The sequence below is a fragment of the Diceros bicornis genome, chromosome 12 (genome assembly GCF_020826845.1).
Source record: "Diceros bicornis minor isolate mBicDic1 chromosome 12, mDicBic1.mat.cur, whole genome shotgun sequence".
NCBI classification, from domain to species: Eukaryota; Metazoa; Chordata; class Mammalia; order Perissodactyla; family Rhinocerotidae; genus Diceros; species Diceros bicornis.
Window position 1 is genome coordinate 36,708,441 of NC_080751.1, and position 22,029 is coordinate 36,730,469.

Sequence of the window (22,029 nt, forward strand, 5' to 3'; positions counted from 1 at the left end):
GTTGCAAATTGCTTTTGGATCATATTAATTTATCCTAAAAAAAAATGTGCATTGTGGCATACCAGCACCTTTGTGCCTGAAGTGTAAATTTTTTTTCCTCTAAGGAATCAATAGCTTACTAGACCCTGGGTAGAGGCTTAAAATAGAAAATATAAGCATGATTCAGGTATATTATGGGATTTTCAGGTAAGTTTTTCTGAGCTCAAAACCGATATTTTGAATTTGGAAAGCTTATACTCTAACAAGGGTTAAAATAGCCAGCTTCATTTTTCCCTCTCATTTTTGTGTCTCTCTAGGTTAATATCCAACACAGGTATTAAGCACTTGCCAGCTGTTCACAAGATTCAATCTCTCCAAAAGGTTCTACTGTAAGTTTTTCCTTGAGGGGTTACCAACTCTTCACTCACTAGCTGTCTTGCCCAACAGCCTGTGGGCCTGTAATAAGCATTGTTTAGTCTACATCCTCCAAATATGTTGCTCTGGGTGAGCAGAGATAGGAAGGTAAACAGCAAGTGGCCTTGGTTATACCTGAAGGCCAGCTACTCTCAGTTTGGAGGAAGTCAGCAGGCTCCTCAAATGTTGTCAACAGTTATCAACAGTTTTCAACTGCAAGACTGTTGTCAAAAGAGCCAGCTTGTAGCAAACCAAGAAGTCACTCCTCTCTTCACTATTTAATGCCTTAAATACCTTCGCCCTGCAACTCCCTCTGTCTTCCACCTTCCTGTCCTCTCCCCTCCAGAATTCCCATGCTGCCCTAGGCATAAAGAAACCAGCTGACAAATTCACACTACATTAGCGATATAATGTATTTGCCTTTTCCCAAGGCATCTGTATTTTGAAAGAGGAAGAGAAGAGGCAATGTATAATGACAAGTTTATTTTCAATACCAAAATTGTAAGAATCTGAACAGACCCAAAAGGAAATCATAGGAAAGGGGTGTAAGGGGTTAAGAAAGAGGGAGAGAAAGAGGGGGGGCTCGGGAGAGACAAAGATAGAGAATCTCACCAAATTTTTCAAATCATTCTAAGCAGTTTACTACTTCTACATTTATATGTTAGATCAGACCCAACAGGGATGCTTGATGGGAGGATGAGGGACACAAAGAGAAAAATGAGACTTTCTCCACTCTTTCATTCAGGAAAAGAGAAATCAATGATAACATTTTTCTGTAACCCAAAGAGAACAGAAGGAAGGAAACTAGCTGTAAGAAGGGAATTGAGACGGGAGGAAGATGAAGACCCAATGAGGGTGGATGGAGAAGTTTGGTATGGAGATGAAAGGTCAGCTTAAGTGTCATTGTCATATTGAGCAGACACCAACTGTGGAGGCAAGGATAATACTGAGTATGTTAGAACCTTAATGCAGAGAAATTATCTAAGAAAACTTCCAGAGAGAAAAGAGACTGCATGTCTGTAATTTCGTTTTTAAGAACTGATATACTAAAGATAAATTAGATGTCATTTATTTCCCAAACTTTGAACTCATCCTTCAGAACAATAACTATTCAAACACTACTTCAGCTGAAGACCACAGCATGCCAAGTAAACTAAATTGGGAAGGTTACGTGAGTGGAGCTGACTTAAATACCTAATTTGTCTGTACTTTCTTCTAGAGACATTCAAGATAATATAAACATCCATACAGTTGAAAGAAATTCTTTCATGGGGCTGAGTTTTGAAAGTATGATTCTGTAAGTAAAGAAAAAAATCCAATGGAGTAACATTGGGTTTTTCATTGAATAATCTCTTTTCTCATAATGGGATGCTCCTTATTTGTTTGGGTAACTTTGGCAGTTCACCATTTAAATTTCTCTCTGGTTCTGTGTTTTTCTCTCTTTTCCCATCTTTACATTTCAGAATCACAACATGGAGTCATGTTAATAATTTATGATTCTGTGGTGTGAGTCAAGTATTTAGAATTGCTCTTTGAATGATGGTCTCCTGTGATGCAACATCTGTTCCTAAGGACAGAATAACTCATGCATCCATAAAGCTAGTTATTGCCTGGCAATGCTTTTGTTGCCCAAAGAAAAAGACCAGGAAGGAGGCTGAATCAAGAAGATATGGATATTCCCCCATAACCATGCCAAGCAGCTCCTGTTCAGCCCCATGCTGAGCATAAGATTACTTCTCATTTTCTTGGAACAATCACGTTTTTTAATGAGCTTCAGTTACTCACTCTGACTTTTGGGAAAGTTTTTAAATGCATTCCGTGTTGTTAATGAACTACATTCCAATCTTTCGTGCCAGTAGCCTGCGTGGTAGTTTACCCATTTCCCAACAAGGCCAAGAAATAGGGCACTAGGGCCTACCCAAGTGTCTGTGGGATCCGTGGAAGTTAGATGAACAGAATGACATTTGGGGAACCAGTAATCGCAATTACATCTGTAAGGAAAGCATTTTACCTTTCTTTTACACAAATTATTGTTTTTAAAAAATATACCAGAATGTGTGTATGTGTGTATGGGTATGTGTGTTTAATATGCCAATATGTACAAAAGGTAAGTTTCAGTCCAGAAAGAATTTTAGTCCTTTTCAAAGCAATAATATGATTCAGAGACCCAGCTGTACAAAAAAAGAAAAAGAAAAGAGAGAGAGTGAGAGAGAAATAGTAGACAGAGATGAGGACATATTGAAGAATAAAGCTAAGCTCAGTATTTGATGTAAATTAATTACAAAGAACAATAGAAAAGGTTTGAAAGAGACCAGCTGTGGAATTGGTTGTGTGAAGGGAAGAATAAAATTAAAGGCATGTATTCAGAGTACATAGTATTAGGACAAAATTTATGGGTAATACCTAATCCTTTCACTCAATGTGCTCATGAAATTTGTTTTGTGTACATATGTTGGAATGAGTTGTTGGAGTGTAGGAAGTATGAGAGAATGGGAAAGCAAAATAATTAAAATACAAATAGAAGAAAATATGTGCGAAATAAAAGCAATTATTCTGAGTAAAGAAGGAATAATTGATTCTGACTAGCCTGTGATATGAGGGTTGAATAAAGAGTTAAATGAGGGAAAGAAGGCTGAGAAAGGAGGTTGTGTCTAGGGTGGGCTTTTAAAAGATGAGTGGAATTTAGCCAGAGCATTGGCAAAGGGCAAGCCAAGGGAACAGAATCATCGAAGCCATGAAGGTTGAAAAAAAAAAAGAAAAGATAAAAGGAGCTTTCAGAAAATAGTGAGTACTTGAGTAATAGTGAGTACCTGAGTAATACGGGCCTGGTGGGTTGTAGCATAAACACAATAGTGAAAGGATTCCTGGGCTACATCATAGAGGGAGAAGATTAGTGATAAACGTAATCAGTTGTGCCTGGATGCCTGTGCTTCTTTAAATTTTGCTCTAAATATTTTTAAATATAGTGATTCAAAATTACTATTGACACACATCCTTTTTGTCCAGAACATAAGACAAAAGGCAAGACATCCTGACCTTTCTAGTCTTAACTCTCCCCAAGTGGAGGTAAAGAACCTGAGGACATAAGAAGTTATGATGGAGCCTTGTAAACCCAAACTACCAAAGAAATGTACAGATCATAGCTGCTCTTCGCTGACTCCTGTTCATGGACGCTGTGTGGTTCCCCAGAATTTAGAACAGACTCTCCTAGAGAGGGTCCTTTCTTCAGAGTCAACATTTCTCAGACATGTCTCTAAAGGATAAACTCACATTTGTGAGAACAAAATCTATTTTTCTTACCTCGGATGGTCCTTAATCCTTAGATAATAGAATCAGAAGATCCACACTCAACACAGCTTAAGACTCTCATTGTTATTAGCTTGGGTGCTATGTCTGGATGAAGGGGCACATTCTCCCATAGGAACATCCAAGTGCACTCAGGGAGAAAAACATGGCAAATGGCACTGATGCCTGAAAAAGTTTTCTACGCATTGGCATTTTTCAAAATCCTGAGGCCTTGTTCTAAAAATGTATATATTTATATAGATACATATTTCCTTTTTTTAAAGAAAACAGCCCAACAATGAAGGATTATCAGACATTTGGCTAGTGACTCAGAAGGAAATGAGCAATAAAAGCCTACCATGTGGAAGCCTCTGAGCCCTTCTCCATCCCCACCTTGCGCCTGCAACCAGAGGCTCTGAGTGGGGAAGGCATCTAGCTATGGCCAACTAGCAGAATGGCCTAATGCAGAAAAAATAAAATGACATTACATGCCTGCCAGCTCCCAGCACATCCTGGGCACAGGAGAGTCTCACTTCATGCACGTTTCCTCTCTTCCTCAGTTGGCTTCCATCTCACTTGCCTACCCCTCAATGAGCTTGAATGGGCCAGGTCCTCCCAGCACCTCCCCTCTTTCGGCTGAGGGCAGACTCTGCTTCTGGAGCCTCCTGAGCCTCTCCTGAGTGAATGCACTAGGAACACAAAGATTAAGGAAAACCATGATCCACTTATTCTTGAGCTGACGCTCTGCCCAGGGTATCAGAATCATCAGGTTTTAAAATCAGCGCTACTTCTCTTAAGAGACTAAGAGTGTACTTAATAAATGTCGGCTTCTCTTTGTTAGTAGTCTGCGAGTCCTACAGCCCAATGTAAACCCCAGGGCAGGAGTTCCGGGCGTAATTTGTTTTTTGTATGACGACTCATTGTTAACAGCAAAAAATGTCACCCTCTCCTTATAAAATGGTATCTGTTGATTGAGAAAATCCATAAAGACAAAGGACTACTTTGAATACAATAATTCTTTTAAATTAGTCTGTATATTTTTTCAATCATAGCAACATCTATTTGCAGAACATACGTGTGGAGAAAATATTAATTACCTAGTCTACAGAAAAATAGATGGTGCCCTTGTTCAGATTAAGGGTCAGACAGCTACAGCCCAAGGGCCAAATCTGGCCTATGGGCTAGGACAGGTTTTTACAAGTGAACATTTTAATGATAGGGAACACTAACATTGAACCTAAATTAAGCAAAATGTTATCCTCTTGCCAAAGAAAAAAATTGCATTCTTTACAATAGACCTATATTACAAAGAAAAATGCACTCAGTTATTACTATTACTTTTTCAATTCACTCAATAAAAAATCTGTAGAAATTGTTCTATAAGGACTTATATAAAGTACCTATGTGGTACCCTCCATCTTACCTCTTGGCCCACAAAACCTAAAATTTGTTATCTGGCCCTTTACTGAAAAAGTTGGCTCACCCTTGTGTTTATTCCAAAACCCCCATGGATCCACATCCCACAGGTGAGGGACAGCTGCTCCAGCAACTCACACTACCTGGGGACAGGCTGACAGGTCAGTCAGGAGTCTGAGTGTACCTGGGACAGGCTTCCTCATGGCTAGCTACGGGGTGGGCAGGACAGGGGGTGCAGAGCCGCTTCTTACCCATCAGAACCCGCCAATTGGTTGCTAACGTTTTAAAAGATTTACCTTGCTCCTGTCTGGACTTTTTAGCTAAACTGGCTTTCAGGAGGAAGTAAAAAACATACAGTCATTCTTCTGTTATTTTAAGCATTTTCTACCCATCTCAGTCCGGGAAATAGAGTCCTGAGCACACAGGAGCTTCTCTGGGTCAGCTTTTTGAACAGTGTTATTTGTAAACCCGCTGAGCCTGACAGGGAAAAGAACCTGACAGCAAATCAAGAGCAAGTGGTCAGAGGCCCTTAGGGCTAAGCTCTCCGACCTTGGATTTCCGTTTTTGTGTTCAGATCCATCAGGAGCACAGCAATGCAGAGCTGTCCACCCAAGGTGTCCTTGGGCTCCCCTGCCCAGGCAAACCTGCTCACTGACCTTCTTTGCACAATCAGGATTACTGTTCCACATCCAGCCCCCACCACCCCCAGAGTCTCCTCCCGTGCCCACTCACACCGCCTTGCCCTGCCACAGCCCACAGTCTCCGTAATTGATTTCTGTTCCTTTCTGACTTAACCCAGAGCCACCTCCACAAACCTCCAACAACCAGGTCCCTATGGGTCACAGGAGACGTTCGGGTTGTCTGACAGCTTAATTAGATCACTTTTTGATGACAGCCAGGCCTGCTGCTGTGGGTGAACATAGGTGAGAGGTTTAAGGCCTTAGAGAAAGGTGATACAAAATGTTCTCTGTCTTATAACACTTGTTCAATAATTATATGATTTCTGTCCTTCAGGACAAGAAAGATCTTCGTCTGCTCCCCACATAGCATCCTCTCTGCACACGAATGATGTGTGCAAAGACCTTACAGGATCCAGGCTGCTATGCCTACTTGTGCCTTTCAAAATTAAATTCCATTTATTTCTCTAAATAGGTAATACATGCACATAATGCAAACTTCAAACATTATACAAGGTTATACAGTGATAGATCAGTCTCACTCCCACTCCTGTCCCCGAGCCTTAAGGGCGGCATTTTATTTATGCCACTAACCTACACTGTCTGACCTTGCCCCAGTGCTTCCAATTATGAAACCCCTGTATTGTTTGCATCTGACATTATTGGTTTTTTAATGGGCCTTTTATTTCAGATGGCTGAATAAGAATGGGATTCAAGAAATACACAACTGTGCATTCAATGGAACCCAACTAGATGAGCTGTAAGTAGCCTTGACTATTCCTCCAGGCCGTTTGGAGGGAAAGGGCTCTTACAACAGCGATGTTTATGTGGCTTGTGTTTCCCTTCTTCTTTCCTCAACTCCATCCCCAGGAATCTAAGTGATAACAATAATTTGGAAGAATTACCTAATGATGTTTTCCAGGGAGCCTCTGGACCAGTCATTCTGTGAGTAACTTCCCCCGTTTCCAAGTGCAAGAGGTCACCATGCATAAGTTAGAAGTCAACTTTCTCCAATTCAGAGAAGCTTCTGAGATAGGGCTGGCAATCAATGTCAATTTTTACTTGTCTCATCTGTGAAGACTCATACAGGGACAACTTAGGGCTGATCCACATTCTAACTTTCAATAAAATAACGATAACAAAACTAACATTTAATGAGCACTTACCAAGTCCCAGACAGTATTTTAAAAGCTTTTTTAAGATGCATTTTCTAATTTAATCCTTATAACAACCTCTGTGGTAGGAGCTATTATTCCCATTTTCGAGAACTAAAAACTGGCTTCCCTGGAGGGGTTAATTAACTCACGAAAGGTCATGCAAATTTTAAAGCAGGGATTTAACAGTAAACGGGTCATAATATAGACTCTTAACCACCTTGGTATACATCTCTTCCCTGAAAGGGAAAGACAGTTCTTCCTCACCCTCAATGTCCAGGAGTTTCCCTCAACCCAGTGAGATTCACACACACACATTTATTTTTGGATCCTCCTTGCCTTGTCAGGGTGGGGGAAAATCCCCCTTCTTCCTTTTTTGTGTTCTTATGGCTGGACTAATAGTAAAATTGACACAAGACCAGATTAACAGGAGGAAAACTCAGTTTAATACGTATGTATCATAGAGAAATGATGCTCAGAGAGTGAACGAAGTAGGCCGTATATGTATCTTTTACACACACAATAAATTTTTGAAGAATTGACAGGACAAAGAAACTTAGGTTTAGAGTATGTAATTAATGAGGAATTGAAGCAGAATTTAGGCTTAGAGTAGTAAATTATCCAGGTTTGTTTCTGCAGGCTTCTTGGCCCCGAATTCTCTAGCTATGGTGATAAGGATGCAGGGAGAGCACCTTTCACAGGGGAGATTCATTTCCTGCTTTCAGGGGGAACAGAGACAGGGCCCTTTTTGCTTCTCAAGTAACGTTAATTCAAAATAATCAACATGCTATTGTGGGATATTTTGGGGTGGCCTGCCCTGGGCCCCAGCAGCCTCGATTCTAGATCTCTTGGGCTGCATTCAGGGCCTCACAGCTCTGCATCAACACCTCTCCTGTTGCTCCTTCCTCATCTCCATCTCTCCCTCCAAGAGTGACTTTCCTCTATGCTCTTCTCCTCTGCTCCTGTCCTCCCACAAGGTCGTTCTTACTCCCACCTCTCCGCTAACAAGCTCAGCCAACAGTGACTTCTTCCTTCTGTGACTTCCAGAGCCTTTATGCCTACAGGGGCCCAAATCTGCAAGAGCTTTTTAAAAGCGTGTTTTCCCGGGCTCTAAGAAGACCTACTGCATCCACTGATGAAGGTACTGCAGGAATGTAAGAAAGGAACCCAGAAGGAAGGAGTCAGATGCAGAAAGAAATGAGCAAAGAAGAAAGAGTGAGCAAAGAAATAGATCAACATACAGTTTACTAGATGACTCTTATATAGCCTGCCTAAGGTCAGTTCGGGCATCTGGGAGCCACTGGCCCGCACCTCTTATTTGGCAGTCAGTATAGGCTACCATGTGTGGTTCTCTACCTACCATCTATCAATATCACTCTCATGTTCACCTAAAAGCTTACATCCTCCTTCAGGCTGGAACCTATGCATCTCTAGAACTAGATCCTGTACGGTAGAGCAGAAACTCCATAAATGGTTATGACTGACAAAGGGTGTGCTGTGACATATATGGGACTCTGAAGAAAGAAGTTCAAAGATTATTCCAGAATGCCTGGCTTGAGACAGGCGATATATGCAAAAGAAGGAAGTGTCAGCATGATTAAGCAGAGATGCCAGAGCAGACTACCTCGGTTTAAAACCAGTTTCTTCACCTCTCTAAGCCTCTGTTTCCTCACCTAGAACATGTCAAAAACAATAATACCTATATCCTAATACTGTTTCAAGCTTAGTAATATTATATGTGTATATCAGTGTGTGTGTTTCTATATATATTTATGTTTATACATTCACTTGTTGAACAGATAGACTTTAAGCACCAGCCCTGTGCCTCATACTTTACATATGTTGCAGAGAACAAAAAAAATTCTTCCTCACAGAACACTTATATTCTCATAAGGGGGAGTCAGACAATAACTAAATATACAGCTTAATGTATCAGGTCATGATGTGTGTTGTGAAGTACCAAGTAGGACACGGGCATTGCAAATGCAGAGTGCCAGGCATGCAGTCCCTGAGTTCTAATATATAAAGTACTTAGAACTTGTAACGCTTAGTCAATGCTTCCTATTCTAGAGTGCTTGGGAGTCAAATGGACTTAGAGAGAGTGCTTTTGACGTCTTTGACCATCAGAATAGCAGGTTGTCAATTTCACTTAGCTAAACGTCCTAACGGTTTTGAATGTTCCTAAACAGGCGCCTCTACCTGTTACGGCAGAACATGTCTGTGATGAGGTAGGTTTCCATATGTGACCTGTACCAGGTACATTATTAAATCATAGCCCCTTAACCATTGTCTGCCACAGAAAATGTTCAAGTTGGACAGGATCCCCAAGTAGCTACATAACAGCTGAGAAAACCAGAGCCAGAAAAGGGAAGTGACCTGCTAAAAGATCACACTGCCATCATAAGGGACAGACAATGGACCAGAAACCAGATCTCCTGCCTCCATTCCATATATTCCCACCATATCATTTTGCCTAAAATACATCAATATATCTAGTGAAACATCTAACAGTTATTCAGTAAGGCCCCCTGCAATTGGCTGTGAACTAAAATAGACGGGGAGGTAATTATCAACACCAGACTCCCAGCAAAGAACACCAGTAAGTGATAGGTGCACCCCGCACAGAAGAATGTCTCCTGCAGTGGCGTAGCAGGTCCCAGGCTAAGGAGTGCACTGAGGAGGACGCTGCACAATGTGTCTCGTCAGAGAGTCTAACGGAGAACACAAACGGGAATCCCCGGGCCAGCCCTACCGTGAATGCTGGCTGGAAGAGGGATGTCGCCATCACGAGCAGTTCTGCAGTGTCCTCAAGTTATAGGCCCATTTCTCACCCCTTTTACCACAGGAACATATCTGGCCAGAATAAAGTGAATAAAATTTACAGAAAATCCAAAGGAATTATGAAGCACTTGCCATGACTTAAAAGAGCATAGAGTGATAATACATTACCACACCTTTTCGTCTCAGTGCATGATGATCTATGTGCAAGATCCTGGCCAAAAGCCCAGCCTATTGGTGATAGCCTCTTTCTCCTCCCCTTAGGGGCAGGAGGATTGATTACCTTAACATCAAGCCTCCCTTTCTGGGGCTTTCAGGTTAGTCCACAGATGTCTTTCCAGCTTCTCTGCTGGCTGATTCTGCCTGGGATTCTATGGCCTATCCCATCTCCTCTTTCTACAACGTGATACGCCAGCCCCAGCTAAACCCTGGCCTGAGAGCTGCTTGTTTAGTGTGTGCAGAGGACCAGTCCACCCCAAGTGTTGTGGGTTAATGGGTAGGGGAAGGAGTGTGCGCAGACTGCTCAGCCCACAGTAGATGCTGTTCAGGTTAGGGCTGTGACTGGTCTTGGGTCGGATTCCTCTCCCCTCAAACGAGACTGTGATATGGATATTTGCATGCAGGAGGTCTACTGGGGAGTGCTCTTGGAGTATGTAGGGAGTACTTGATGGAAGCAGAATCAGGCAAACGGGGAAGTAGAATTGCAATGCATTTGCAACCGAAGCCTCAGCAGATCCCACGGGGAGCCCTGGTGTTAAGATGGCCCTTCAAAGTTGTACTGAATTAAGGCAAGAGGCCCAGCCTTTCATCAATAGTCGTTGGGTGCGGGCTGTCCCTGGGTGGGGAGCCAGATCTTGGGTAAGCGAGGCGAAGGCAATTCCCAGAGTAGAACTTAGCTACAAACTCCAGCTGTGGTTCTCAACTGCCCTCAAGCAGTGGTTCTAAATTTGATCGTGCATCAAGATCACCTGGCATGCTTGTAAAACCCTAGATTGCTGATCCTCACCCCCAGAGTTTTTGATTCAGCAGATCAGGGGTGGGCCTGAGAACCTATCTCTGACTTCCCAGGTGAAGCTGATGTTGCTGGTCCAGAAAGCACACTGCGAATCACTGCCCTAGCAGCAAAGCTGGGAGCTGGAAAGCCTCGCCCTGTCTCCAGAATACCTCCTCCACAAGCTAACTGTGGTGAATCTTCCTCCTGGATAGTCTCAGTCCTTTGTTCCCAGTAGATACATACAAGAGATTCTAAGGGAGTTAAGGGGAGGACACACAAACAAATGATAACTCCTTTCCTGAAGGCAAAATTTTTAGTTGAGTGAAAAACGGGAAGCCTCTGAACACCTGATGGTACAAGGGCGAGATGTTCCATCACAAAGAGAAATAGATGCAGAGAAAGCCAGGGGCATGCAGACAAGCTCCACCAAGTTTCAGAGGAGCAGCCTAGCATCCTGATTTCCCCCTCGTGAGTCTTGACCTTGAACATCAGTGGCCCTCTGAGTTTTCACCTGATATTCTGAACTCAAGTTATTTTCTTTTTTTTAAGCAATCGAGCAATTGCTGTTTCCTTGGGAAACAGTTTCCTGTGGGGAAAAATTTAATGCATTGCCTTTGCAGGCTGGAGCCAGTACAATCATATTCTGGTGGTTTATCAAATTGATTTGGCTATAGCTCAGATTCATTTGATAGTTCAGATTCAAACACTGAGTTATTTGTATAAGAATGATTCTCTTCCATTACCAGTGTACCCACAGTCCTATAGATAGTAAATTGCCTTTTTATTCTGCCTGGGATCATGAAAGAGAGGTCTTCTAGCCATCTGTCAGTGTAGTATACACCAGAAATGTGCTCTCATTTATGGAAATGATTGACCTGTAATAACATCTTTGCTGGGAAAAATAGAAATTGTTCAAATCAAATTTGTGGCACTGGCTCTAACACATTTTATTAAATGGGACGCAGAGCACAACTTAACTCCTGCCTCTCCTGACTCAGCATCTTATTACTGACTGCTTCTCCCTTTCCACTTTGCGTCTCAAAATCAAAAATCCTAACAATGTTGAAACAATTTAGGATTACTAAATCTCTTCAGCACCAGCCATCATCCCACGATGTCTTCTGTTGGTACTTTTCAGGATTTAAATTCTCACCAGTCACTGCCAGAATACAGCATGTGCTGAAATGTTAACCAAAGTGATTTCTTAAAAAGGAAGACTGCAGGCATTAGACCAGCCTGAAAGACAAGGATTAGAAACATCAGCCCACGACCAACCCTTCCCCTTTGTCCAACCCACCAGCCCGAGGAAAGACATCGAGAATAAACATTCTCAACTGTTCACTGAGCATATTAGGTCTGCATGTCATACATTTGCTAGATGTTGGTTGAGTTCCTACTATGTGGTACTATCCCAGGTGTAAGGGAGAGAGAGATTTAAAAACAAACAGTACCTGCCTAGTATCTCATTCTGGTGGAGGGACAAATGTTACTGCCCAGAACAGTAAGCTTTGTAGAAATTTTCAGAGTACTTGGTCAAGGTCAAGTACCAGGAGGCTCTGGTAACAGAGCACATGCCCAACAAATCTTTGTCATATGACACAGTGGCTTTTTTTCCTTGTTGACAGAGAAGTGACAGTGTGTGGGGAAGAGAGCTCTTACCTTTTGCCTGAATTTCTGCCATGGCCACTTCATCCCCTTCTTCCCTTCAATCCTTTCTCCTTCCAGTTCATTTAACCAGTATTTAAGAGCACGTACTATGGGCCAGGCTCAAGGTTCTCAAGACAAGTCTTACAAAAATGTAGCTTTCAATGAATCATTCTTCTGTTTGTATAAATTCTAAAATCTTCTGCCTGGTTTTCAAGGCTCAGAGATCTAATCCTATCCCATGGTTTCCTTTATTCCTCAAAATACCATTGCCCAGAATAACCCTTCTAAAATCCCTCACTGCCATGCTTTGTGTTCTGGGTCTCTCTCCAAGCCTACCTATAGCCAGTAGTCACAATAACCTCCTTCCAAGAAGATGCAAATAACTGATAATGTCTTATGTTCTTACTCCCCCTAGGGATGTTTGCATCCTAAGAGTGGAAGGTGCTTTTACACAGGAATTAAGATCTGACATTAGATTTCCAGGCCATGTGGAAGGATCATAGCCAGGGAATAAACTGTGTGTCTATGCTTTAGGGGAATAGAGAGAAAGAGTGAGAATATTTATAGTTAAGTCTGAAACCACACTGAACAGTATCCACTGTTCTCATCTTTGCTCCTGCTGATATAAATTTCTATGGATTTTTCTTAATCCATGGAGATACCAGAGAAACGTTTTTCTGCCAGCCCAAAATTTGGAAGTCTTGATAGGTTCATGTTTGCTCACTCCAGCAAGTATCCAGTAAGCTTTAAGTAAGCACTTCTACAAACACTTGTATTTCCTTATCTCCCAGGAACCACTTTTGCTCAAGACTTTTGCTTTACCGAACTCTAAGAGATTCTGCAGTCTCTCCTACCAACCACTCCCTCCTTTCAACATCCACCAGCAGAAGACCTGGATCCTAGGACGCTGACAAGATGCCTTAGTCTCACAGCAACAAAGCCACCTAGTGCAAATGACAGCAGCTCACATCATTTGTAGCTGTGATAAGGAAGAATCTGAAATATAAGCTAGCTCTAGAACACTGGGCAGATAGAAAGGCACCAAAGCTTCCTAAGCAGGCTTCCCAACCCAACACCTGGGCATTGAATTGCACTCAGGTCAACCCACCCAACACATTATTCTGCTTATTCTCTGATACGTGTCTAGCTCCTTGTAAATTTTGCACAAGGTCACTCTCTTCCTTGGTGCCTTTGATACTCTCGGTCACATATAATTGCCTGCTGCAAAAGCACCGTGTTGCTGAGTTCCCTTTAAATCCAGATTTCCTCTCTCAGTCTGCCTTGTGTCCCTCTCCCTTGAGAATCTCTCTTCTGTAAGACCTACTCCAGCTTCTCATTTTTATGATGATGCTGCGGCATCTCTGCTAATCAGACAACTAACTACTGAGTAGATTTCATGAGGCCAGCCTTGTGCCAGATACCACATATAACTCAAAAGAATCCTAATAATCTCTGCTCTCAGAGCATCTGAAATCTGGCTGAGGAGACAAAACAAATACACATGAAAAGTAGAACAATATGAAACAGAAGAGAAAACACAAGGTACAAGATTCTTTGTAATTGGTGGAGGTCAGAGGACATCACAGTTGGCTGGGGTGATCTATCTATTCCCTTTGCCAATCCTTCTTCAGTGTCACTCCCCAGCATATCTTCAAACAAAGCAACAATTTTCTGGGTGCTTACTACGAGAAAGGCACTGCCGAGAATGCAAGAAGCCCTCCTTGCGTTCTCAGGAGGAGAATGAAAATACAGAAAGCTAGTAAACAAAGCAGAAGATAGTAAGTAGTGAGAGAGGCAGGAAGTATACAGAATGTAATGCTATTGCACTCTTAATGGCTTCCAAGGAAAAATACCTCTATAACTGTTAAAAATGATAGAGATGATGGAATCTCAAAGACTTCAAGGAGAGTCTGTTTTGGTTCTCTATTGCTGCATAAAACTATCCTAAAACTTAGTGGCTTAAAACATTCTACTTTGTTCACAATTTTGTGTTGCAGAAATTTGGGTGGCCTGGTCATTGCTTGCTACCACCTCCGTCATGTGAGGTCAGCCCAGGTGGCTGGGTCTGGGGGATCTACTTCCAATTTGTTCCCTTCACTCACATACCTGGTGCATCTGTGCTCCCTGGTGTCTCTCTCTCTGCACACACACACACACACACACACACACACACAGCCACAGGGCATTTTATCCTCCAGGATGTCTCTACACATGGCTTAGACTTCTCCCAGCATGGCAGTCTCAGGGTACTCAGAGTTCTTTCATGGCACCTTAGGGCTCTATAAGACCAATACAGAAGCCCATAGTAATGAGGTTATGTTTACCTTTTCTCCTTATAGAGATGTTTCAAGAACGAGGATCCATTCCCTGCCTAACTATGGCTTAGAAAATCTTAAGAAGCTGCGGGCCAGGTCAACTTACAACTTAAAAAAACTTCCCAGTCTGGAAAAGTTTGTCACACTCGTGGAGGCCAGCCTCACCTACCCCAGCCACTGCTGTGCCTTTGCAAACTGGAGACGACAAATGTGAGTCTTCTCATGTCCATCCCTTGAGCCCTGCCTGGGCATTTCTCCAATGCAGAACTTGGTCAATGACTTCTACATATCTGTGGCATGAAGAGAATTCACCTGTGGAAAGATCTCCCTGACGAAAGCTCTTAGGCATATTCTAGATCAAAGCTTCAGTATTGTGGAGGGTTTCTAATTTCTATGAAAATGGGCTCACAGGAGAGGGACTACCCACATGGTAGACCACCTAGTAAATATTAAATGAGAATACATGAAAACACCAACCATAGTGCCTGACTCGTAGCTGATGCTTAATAAATATTTGTTCCCATTGTCCTTTGTACCAATATGAATTTATCCTTCAAGTCCCAAACTCTGTACCCCATAAATGTCCCAGGGACCATCAAAGTCAACTTTGGAGGGAAGAAGCATAAATGCCATACCGGAGGCTGATGCACACATCCACAACACATCCCAACCACTCTAAGCCTCTCTAATCCATCTTCAGATCTTAGCACCCCACAGGGAGGACAAAGATTGGGACATCTGTTCACTTTAGCTTTCAAGGTTAGTCATGTTCAAGGAAGCCCAGGTCAAAGAGGGTAATCCAGACAGAGCCAAGTCCCAGTAAGTAACTGGTTAAAAAGTTGAGGTAATCACAGGATTGGGAAAGCGTGGAGAGGGAGGACTTTGGAGATTGCACATGTGCCAGACACTTAAAGGATCCCTTGGAGGTAGAATTTATTGGATATCAGGAGTTCTCAAATCTCCTACCCTCCCCTGAACTCACCGATAGAATCCACACTCAGATGATGCCTTGTCACCACTCTTGTACAGGAACCCAGCACTAATACAGCTTCCCTGTGATATTAGTTCACTGTGTAACAGCCTCCTCTATTATTCAACCTTTTACATTGACCTGCCCATGGAGACATATCCCTGCGCAAAAGCAAAATAAAACAAAAAACAACAAAAAAGTACACATCCTAAAATATTTCTAAGTAACTAAGAGTCCACACGCAGACTCACTTGAAGGATTTACAGAAAAGGAGCTACTTTTCAGATATAGTACACATCATTGGGAAACTCCTCAGAATTGGAATAGGACACTCCTCACAAATAAGCTCAAGGGCCAGGGAATTTCTTCCTGAGAGCTAGAATTCTTAAGGGCTTGGCCTGAGGCAGAAGGCCCCTTTTATATTCCAGACAAGGGTTACTCCAGCCAGGGCAAGAAAGATGCCAGTTCACCACCAAAACTCTGGAAGTGACCACCCCTCGGGAGAAATCTCAAAGGATGTTCAGATCACTATAAGGGCTGCGTGGTGTACTGTCTGGCCCAGCACCAACATACCACAGGATTATGTTATCTTAATGCGTTGCTCAGACTTCTCTGGTCCTGCCACCCCCTGGTTGTGTAGATGTAGCCTCAGTGCTCTCCCAACTAGAAGTCTCCAGGTCTGCCTTACATTGTCACGGAACATGAAGCCTTCCCTGATCCCTCCAGACCACCCAGCTCTCACCCTCTCTAGATTCCTGTTGTAACTTACCCCCAGGGCCTGTCGGGTGCAGCAAGGGAGAGGCCCACGCTTCATCTAGGAGGACCCGCCAAAACGGAGTAACAAAAACTGCAGTGGGCGTTCAGTCTTTATATTTAACAAATACGCACAGACACAAAACAAAGTTATGCTATTCAAAAGATAATCACGGAATTTATTTTTTAAATGGTGTCATTTCATTGTGTACCACAGTAGGTGTGGTTTGGTAAGGAGATTCAAGTCTAAAGTTGTATGATAAAATTGTTCTTCCAATCCTCACCTAGAAATTATGCCAAAGTGTAAATGTCAGGCCCTTGTGACTGTGAGGTTTTGGCCAATGGCTCCTGGGCTCTTACTGATAGACCTTGTTAACCACACCCCTTCTGTCATTGAACCAGTTATTTCCTTGTTGTAGTTCTATACTCAGCTTGCATTGTTATTTTGCTCTTGTTTTATTATTTAATTTTCCTTGTATTTAAGTCTTTCCTTCACAGCTAGATTTTAAATTGATGCACCATGGCATGTGCATCTAAGTATCCACACGGGGCCTAGACCCCAACATGAACTCCACAAGTAACCTCCATCATCTGTCTTCCTATGGCTGATATTTGCTGCGTACTCACTGCCAGGCACTGTAGTACTTTGCACGTATATCTCATTTAATTCTCACAAAAGTAATAGCATTATTTTTATTCTCTTCTCACAGAGGTAGAAACTGTGGCTCAGAGACAGTAAATAACTTGACCAACACCAGCCACACTCAGATCCAAAATCTCTGGTCTGTCTGTCTCCAAATCTCAGGCTCTGGGCCACTCCACCATGCACTTCCCAAGTATCTGTTCATTGATTTATCAGGGTCCAAGAGTTCCACTTTCTAAACTGATCCTAAACTGATTCCCAACTCTTTTTGATACTTAGGATTTATCAAGGTACTGCAGAGGCAAGACTTTATTTCCCTCATTTCCATTTTTGTTTCTATTCTTTTCTCAGAGACATTGTTTACTTTTCCCCCACTCATGTCGTTGGGTCACTTCTGTTTCAGGAAAGGGAAGCATCAATATTTAAAATATGTTGGTAGCAGTATCAACAACAAGAATCTTCACAGAAGGCAACATAAGCCCTGAGAAGTGAGGGATGTCTATAGATGGTTCAGTCAGATCTGTTCCAATGAACCGAATCGCAGTCTGTAGTCATCAGGTTACTTACTTTCTGTTCCTAGAATTGGGCTGCCGCTAATCCAATGACAAGGTATAGGAGGTGGGAGTTAGATTAAGGAGCACAGAGTGATTCTCTTGTCCTCTCTATAGCTGTCTCTGGGCTTGCCTCACCTTTCTTGTAAGATCTCTGACTAAACCAAAGGATTTCTGTACATTTTCAATTACATGTATGTTAACTGTTTAGCCCCAGCACAACCCATGACTGATGTGAGAAGCCCTATGGGTCTCAAAAACAAAAGATGACACGTTCTCCAGCAAAAAGAGAGTCCCTTGGGCCAAGGGAAAATGACCTCTTAGCAATTCAATTCACTTCCTGGAGGGGAGAAGAGGGAGGAGAGGGTTCTCCCTAACAGCGCCTTCTCATAGAGGGCACTGGCAAAAGTTCAGTCCGCGTGTGTTGGAACACTTGGCCAGCACTCATCCTTTAGCAGCAAATGGAATCTTTACCTCCTCCACTCCTCCAGCCGCTCTCTCCTTCTTATGGGGTGGTCTTTGAAGGGTTTTAATACCCACTTCCCCACCTACATATGAGATTGTCAAGGTTTGAGAGAAATGCAATCACTTCACATTGCCATCAGATGTCCCTCAGGGAGGGAAGGAGGGAGAGAAGGGCACATGAGAGATTTTTTTTTCATCCAAAAAGAGACCTCAAGAAACATCCCCATTCCTTAGCCTTTGTTTCACAACAGAACTATTACCCTCTGTCTCTACAGGCACTCTCCACCTGTCTGAGTGGAATATTTATCATCTGGCTTTCATTCAAATCCCTTCTGAAAATGCCTCTATTCTGTTGACAAGGCCTCTTGTACATTTGGGTTTAAAGGGAAAACCAAGGCTGGAAAGAGAGCCCAAGAAGAGCCAGCTCCTTGGGGGATGAGTTACAATCTTGGAATAAGTTAGGTAGCCTCACACCCTGCATTTGCTCTTTTGGGCACTCACTCACTTGGGAACTATTTAATATGAGACATCCAGGCTTACCTTGCAGACAACTACATGCCTAAGGCCTATCATGGCCCCTGGGGATGAGATAATAAAGAATAGGACCCTCACTAACATCTCGGGCAAATTAGCAGACCTCCCAGTAGCCTGAGTAACAAAGATCCAGGGACAAGGGCTGGCTCGGAACTAACTACAGACTCTGATCCTCTAATTTATGGAGATAAAACAAGCAAATAAGTTCTCATTTGAGTCAGAAAACATTCCAGAGCTTCCAGTGGCTGGAGTAAGGGGTAGAAGAATGGGGATATATCCTACTTGGGCACATTAAGAGAAAGCTGAATGGAGATGGGGACAGGAAAGTGTGGAGTTGATATCAGGTCCGTAAATCATTTGCACTTAACAGCAAGGCTTAGCTAGTCCCAGGCGCCTTCCTCCCCACATTCAGGTTGTGGCCAGATGGTTTCCCTAGTGACCCATCCAACTCTAGGAATACACACACAAGTTGTTCTCTTCATTTACAGTAAGCAGCATTAACCCTTGAGCTTAGCCTCAAGGGCAGACAAATGGTTAGAAGGAAAGAAAAAATTTCAGGTAGAAACCCATCATTTCTAGCCTGTGCAAAGACAGTGATGTATTTGCCATTCTGGATCCAGGATGTTGATTGTATTCCTTTTTGTATTTTTCTAGCTCTGAACTTCATCCAATTTGCAACAAATCTATTTTAAGGCAAGAAGTTGATATGACTCAGGCTAGGGGTCAGAAAGTCTTTTTGGCAGAAGACGATGCGTCCAGTTACCCCAAAGGATTTGACACGATGTACAGTGAATTTGACTATGACTTATGCAATGAAGTTGTTGATGTGACTTGCTCCCCTAAGCCAGATGCATTCAATCCATGTGAAGATATCATGGGGTATGATATTCTCAGAGTCCTGATATGGTTTATTAGCATCCTGGCCATCACTGGGAACATCATAGTGCTGGTGATCCTGATTACCAGCCAATACAAACTCACAGTCCCCAGGTTCCTTATGTGCAACCTGGCCTTTGCTGATCTCTGCATTGGAATCTACCTGCTGCTCATAGCATCAGTTGATATCCACACCAAAAACCAATATCACAACTATGCCATTGACTGGCAAACTGGAGCAGGCTGTGATGCTGCTGGCTTTTTCACTGTCTTTGCCAGTGAGCTCTCAGTCTACACTCTGACAGCCATCACTCTGGAAAGATGGCATACCATCACCCATGCCATGCAGCTAGAATGCAAGGTGCAGCTCCGCCACGCTGCCAGTGTCATGCTGGTAGGCTGGATCTTTGCTTTTGCAGTGGCCCTCTTTCCCATCTTTGGCATCAGCAACTATATGAAGGTGAGCATCTGCCTGCCCATGGATATTGACAGCCCCTTGTCACAGCTGTATGTTATGTCCCTCCTTGTGCTCAATGTTCTGGCCTTTGTGGTCATCTGTGGCTGCTACACTCACATCTACCTCACAGTGAGGAACCCCAACATTGTGTCCTCCTCTAGTGACACCAAGATCGCCAAGCGCATGGCCATGCTTATCTTCACAGACTTCCTCTGCATGGCACCCATCTCCTTCTTTGCCATTTCTGCCTCCCTCAAGGTGCCCCTCATCACTGTGTCCAAGTCAAAGATCCTCCTGGTCCTTTTCTACCCCATCAACTCCTGTGCCAACCCCTTCCTCTATGCCATCTTCACCAAGAACTTCCGCAGGGATTTCTTCATTCTGCTGAGCAAATTTGGCTGCTATGAAATGCAAGCCCAGATTTATAGGACAGAAACCTCATCCACTGCCCACAACTCCCATCCAAGAAATGGCCACTGCCCTCCAGCTCCCAGGGTTACCAATAGTTCCAATTACACACTTGTCCCTCTAAGCCATTTAGGTCAGAACTAAAACACAATGTACAAACGTATCTAAGTGTTAAACGATAATTAAGTCTTGACCTTGAAGAATAAGCCATTGCATAGCTGACTGAGTGCTTCTACATACTTCATCTAATTTAATCTTCCTGACACACCTGTAAGGTAAATTGGTCAGGAACTATTAACTCTATGTGATAAATTAGGATGTGGAAGTATTAACAACAACATTAATAATTAAAATAATGCAATACTACATCACATTTGTTTTATGCCTTATAATGTTCAAAGTGCTTTTTTTCAGATCATCTCAACTGACTCCTACAAAAGTCCTAGTAAACAGGCAGAACGGGTTATTCTTGGAGTGTTTACAAATGAGGAAATCAAGATTCAAAGCGTTAAGTGACTTGTTCAAAACCGCTTGGCATGTAAGAGGCAGAGCCAGGATTAGGTGTTCTGATTGCCAAAGAACTTCCAAGAGAAGCAGCACAATATTCATTCATTCATTCAGCAAATATTTGTTGAGCACATTCAACAAATATTTATTGATGGCTTTGTAATGTGTCAATTTGGATAGACTGAACTACATTTCCCAGAATTCCCTTTCTTATGTTTCCCGTTAGGGTGGACCACAGGGAAGATTCTTGGGAAAATAGGAGGGCAGAAGGGAAACTGAAGCCATTTTGTCATTCACACACTTTGTTGCTGATCTGCTGATTCAGCTCATTGCCATGAAGCAGCAGCTGGGCCTGCAATTGCTCCACCTTCCCCTGGATCCTGCTTCAGGTTCCTGACTCCTGGGCCAGATATTTGTGTTTAGCTCCATGACGAAGAACCCCAGCTTCTACAAAATATTTTTATCAGCAAGGTCAAAGACAACAAGAACAGAAACAGGACTCAATTTGACCTTGTGCAATTCCATCCCGTGCTTGTGGCTTCCAGCATGCTCATGATCTTCCCTTTATGACTGCCTGCCCTGTGGACTTTTAGGGAACAGAGGAAAATGATGGACTGGGTACACAGATTAATAAACAATTTTTATCTTGCCACATACAGAAGCAGTCATGGCAGGGAGAGGGGGTATGGCACTGGAGATTGTGTTTTACTACTAGTCTCCGTGTGTTAAAACATGGGGAACGCTTCAGATCTTGTTTCTGGAAGGGATACATGGAGGGAGGAATAAAACAAGAGGAAAGCCCTTTCTGCACTTGCATCACGAAGATGCTACAGATCTTACCAGAAGTGACATTCTGCCTTATTTAGGCCAGAATAATATAGCACCCATTAGAAAATCAGAAAAAGATCATTGAAACTAGTTTTCTATCCTAGTGTGATGGCCACAAGCTTGGGGTTCATAAATGTTTTGGGGAAACTTTATAAAAACAAGGAAGAAATGAACTTTCATGTTCTGAATAGTAAGGGGCATTGGAGAAAGAAGACAAATATATAGGATGTTTTGTCTGTTTAATATATAACATTAAAGAAACTAATTAAAAGTCAGCATAAAATAAAGCCCAACCATGAGGCTGTGCTTGCTGGTTCTTATCAAAATGCTTTCAGCTGCAAGCAGCAGAGACTCCAACTAAAAATGGCTTAAACAATA

The 22,029-nt window shown here is 42.7% G+C and overlaps 1 protein-coding gene across 4 annotated transcripts in view; it reads left to right on the plus strand.

Moving 5' to 3' along the window:
- Positions 1 to 21,402, plus strand: part of FSHR (follicle stimulating hormone receptor) — a 177,334-nt gene extending 155,932 nt beyond the window's left edge. For 3 of the 4 annotated variants that reach the window (XM_058551270.1, XM_058551271.1, XM_058551272.1), the window contains 6 exons: positions 297 to 368; positions 1,613 to 1,690; positions 6,463 to 6,531; positions 6,642 to 6,716; positions 14,684 to 14,869; positions 19,230 to 21,402. In XM_058551270.1, the coding sequence (XP_058407253.1) occupies positions 297 to 368; positions 1,613 to 1,690; positions 6,463 to 6,531; positions 6,642 to 6,716; positions 14,684 to 14,869; positions 19,230 to 20,460 (1,711 nt within the window). In that variant the 3' untranslated portion in view covers positions 20,461 to 21,402. The remainder of the gene's footprint in view (positions 1 to 296; positions 369 to 1,612; positions 1,691 to 6,462; positions 6,532 to 6,641; positions 6,717 to 14,683; positions 14,870 to 19,229) is intronic. The other variant, XM_058551273.1, reaches the window with a different exon arrangement.
- Positions 21,403 to 22,029: the final 627 nt, after the last annotated feature.